The sequence below is a fragment of the Gavialis gangeticus genome, unplaced genomic scaffold, assembly GCF_001723915.1.
Source record: "Gavialis gangeticus isolate Ggan-Ray unplaced genomic scaffold, GavGan_comp1, whole genome shotgun sequence".
Classification (NCBI taxonomy): Eukaryota; Metazoa; Chordata; order Crocodylia; family Gavialidae; genus Gavialis; species Gavialis gangeticus.
This window is the reverse complement of record NW_017728973.1, coordinates 4,365,038-4,367,746: the sequence shown is the minus strand read 5'-3', so window position 1 is coordinate 4,367,746 and position 2,709 is coordinate 4,365,038. Positions and strand designations below refer to the sequence as shown.

Below are 2,709 nucleotides of genomic sequence, written 5' to 3'. Positions count from 1 at the left end.
TGTGTGTGTGTGTGTGTGTGTGTGTGTGTGTGTGTTATTGATTTGTAAATGGGAGGGTAAGTACGCTCGGATAATAATCCAAACCAAAAATCACGTTATGAGTTCACCTAATTGGCTGTGCAGGTCAGATCAAAACCAAATGAACGCACCACTAAGCTTGTTTCTATTTCTCAAAATCTTTCTTCTGGAGAATCAGTCAGAAGTACAATTAGTGAAGAAGATGCATTTGTGATAAGTTGCCCTTGCCCATAGACTCACTGGTAAAAAAAAAAAAAAACATCCTTTCGTGAAAGAGAATGTGGTGCATGTAGTTCTGAATGAGATTTCCTCAATCTGATTCTGGAATGGAACTAATAAGTAGTGACAGTGATTTTATAGATGGTGACAGTGAAACTGGAGGTGCCACAGTGACCTCAGTGGAAGCGAATTAAACTCTGTTGAAGTAGATGAGTGGACAACCACAGCATATTATGCATAGTTCTTTGGGTGTGCTAAAATTAGTGTCTCAACAGTTTTCAGTGCCTTCAGTTTTTCCTTTAAATTTAAACAATGTAAGGGAAGCACATGCCATTGTGTATTGTTTTTACATTTTTACAAGTATTCCAATGAAAATAATTTGGTTCCACATAAAGCTTTGAATTGGTTTGAATATAACATTTAAACCACATTAAGTGTGCTGTATTTAATTTTTTTCCTAATCAGATATTTCAGTTCAAATACTTGTGGCTATTGGAACATAAAATTAACGTGGGGGTACTTTTTTAGTTTTGTTTATTTGACTACTATTTAGTAAATGTGCTAAATCAGATCACACTGTATTTAGGGCATTGGAAAACCCACATCTCTGGCTGGGGAAGGAATATCGTCCTCTTTCAACATTTATAGGCACCAGAGCATTTGCATGGTTAAGTCTAGTCTCTGCTCTGGAAGTGCAGCCATTATATGTGGGCCAGGAGCTTTGTGGGCAGTACCACAAGAGGTGGACCCAGTGGGAGTGCTCCTGTGTGGGCCTGTTTGGTTGGCACCTCATTTTCTCCTGTCACATAGTCTTCCATGCTGTGCATGGGCCCTTTCTCTTCTGGTACCTGTTTCCTTGGGCCATACTGCCAGGTTGAAAGGGAAATATAGCTGTGTGACTGAAGTCTGCCATCCCAACTGAGTGCACAAGGACAGATCCCTTTGAGTTTGTTTGTCCTAACTCATTAGACTTTGTTTCTTCACGTTTCATACTCCAGTGAAGTGTTATGTTGCATGTTCCTGCTCTAGCTGAAGAGAAGTACAAGGGGGCAAATCTTATGAAGGACTTTGCTGATCTGGTTGTGCTCGTGGTAGGGTGGTGGGTAATCCTCCATTGATTTTTTGGTGGGAGCAAAGTAGTTCTGCAGTCTTGGCCACAACTGATGGAGCTTGTCTGAGACCTCCAGAGGACTGCGCTTGTCTATTTGTTTCATCTTCCCACAACAACCTGGAGTTCACTCTTTTTTTCCCTGTCTTTTTCAGATGACTTTGAATCTAAATATTCCTTTCATCCAGTTGAAGACTTTCCTGCTCCAGAAGAATATAAACATTTTCAGAGAATTTATCCCAGCAAAAGTAATAGAGGTATGTGGCACAGCCACTCTTGCAAACCCCATTGGCCCCTGCAGGTCCTGTGGAGGAGCCCCAGCCTCCTCGATGACCCAGGCTTTTGAAAACTTGGAAAGGAGTTAAAGCAACCCCATGTGTCTGATCAGTGATCACAGAGCTGCCTGTGCCACATTTGGTAGCTTGGGCTCTCACCTTTCTTTGCTCTCAATTTTCTTTCAGACCTTCTTTCCTTTCTAGGCTCCCCTCACACCCCGTTCATACCTGATAGCTAAAGTCAGATGCATGCCATGGGGGAAGGGGGCTTGTAGATCATGGCAATATTGTCCTTTGGATGTAAAATACACTTGAGAGATACCAGAGGCAGTACAGCTCTCCTGTTCTTAGCCAGGCTGGCCTCCCTTCCAACCATGCTGTAAAGCTCTTGCAAAGCTGGTATTGACTAGTGAGATGGACATCGACCTAACCTAGCCCTTTAGAACCCCCAGAGCCAGACACTCGCCTCTTCTGTTCCTTCACCTGGGGGCAGGTGGATGTAGGTGACTCTTTGTGAGCTTCACATTTCATGTCTAATGTAGTTGCATGGGGAGCCTCTGCAGGCCCAGTCCATCAAGGAGGCCATTCGTAACGGACTGGCCAATGGCAACACCCTGAGGGACAGCCAGCACGGGTTTGTTGCAGGTAGGTCATGCTTGACCAATTTCCTTTCCTCTTACAACCAGGTAACCTATCACCTGGACAAGGGGGAAGAGATTGATGTCATACATCTTGACTTTTTTGGGGAAAAAAAAAAAAAGAAAGCCTTCGATCTGGTATCCCATGATCACCTTTTGGCAAAACTGGCTATCTGCGGCCTTGGGTCCACCACGATTCGCTGGCTGGGGAATTGGCTCCGTGGTCAGACCCAGAGGGTAGTTAGTGGTTGACGGAAGTCAATCGTCATGGTGCCCTGTGACCAGTGGGTCCCTCAAGGCTCTGTCCTTGGACCTATTTTGTTCAACCTCTTCATTAAAGATGTGGACATTGGAGTCGGAAGCGGACTGGCCAAGTTTGCAGATGATACCAAACTTTGGGGTAAAGCATCCACATCTGAGGATGGGGGTAATCCAGGCTGACCTTAACAGT

The 2,709-nt window shown here is 44.4% G+C and overlaps 1 protein-coding gene across 1 annotated transcript in view; it reads left to right on the top strand.

The window, feature by feature from the left end:
- The window catches only part of WIPF2 (WAS/WASL interacting protein family member 2), a 29,941-nt gene that overhangs the window by 17,381 nt on the left and 9,851 nt on the right, over positions 1–2,709 (top strand). The window contains 1 exon segment of the mRNA XM_019506889.1: positions 1,501–1,602. Within this exon segment, the coding sequence (XP_019362434.1) occupies positions 1,501–1,602 (102 nt within the window).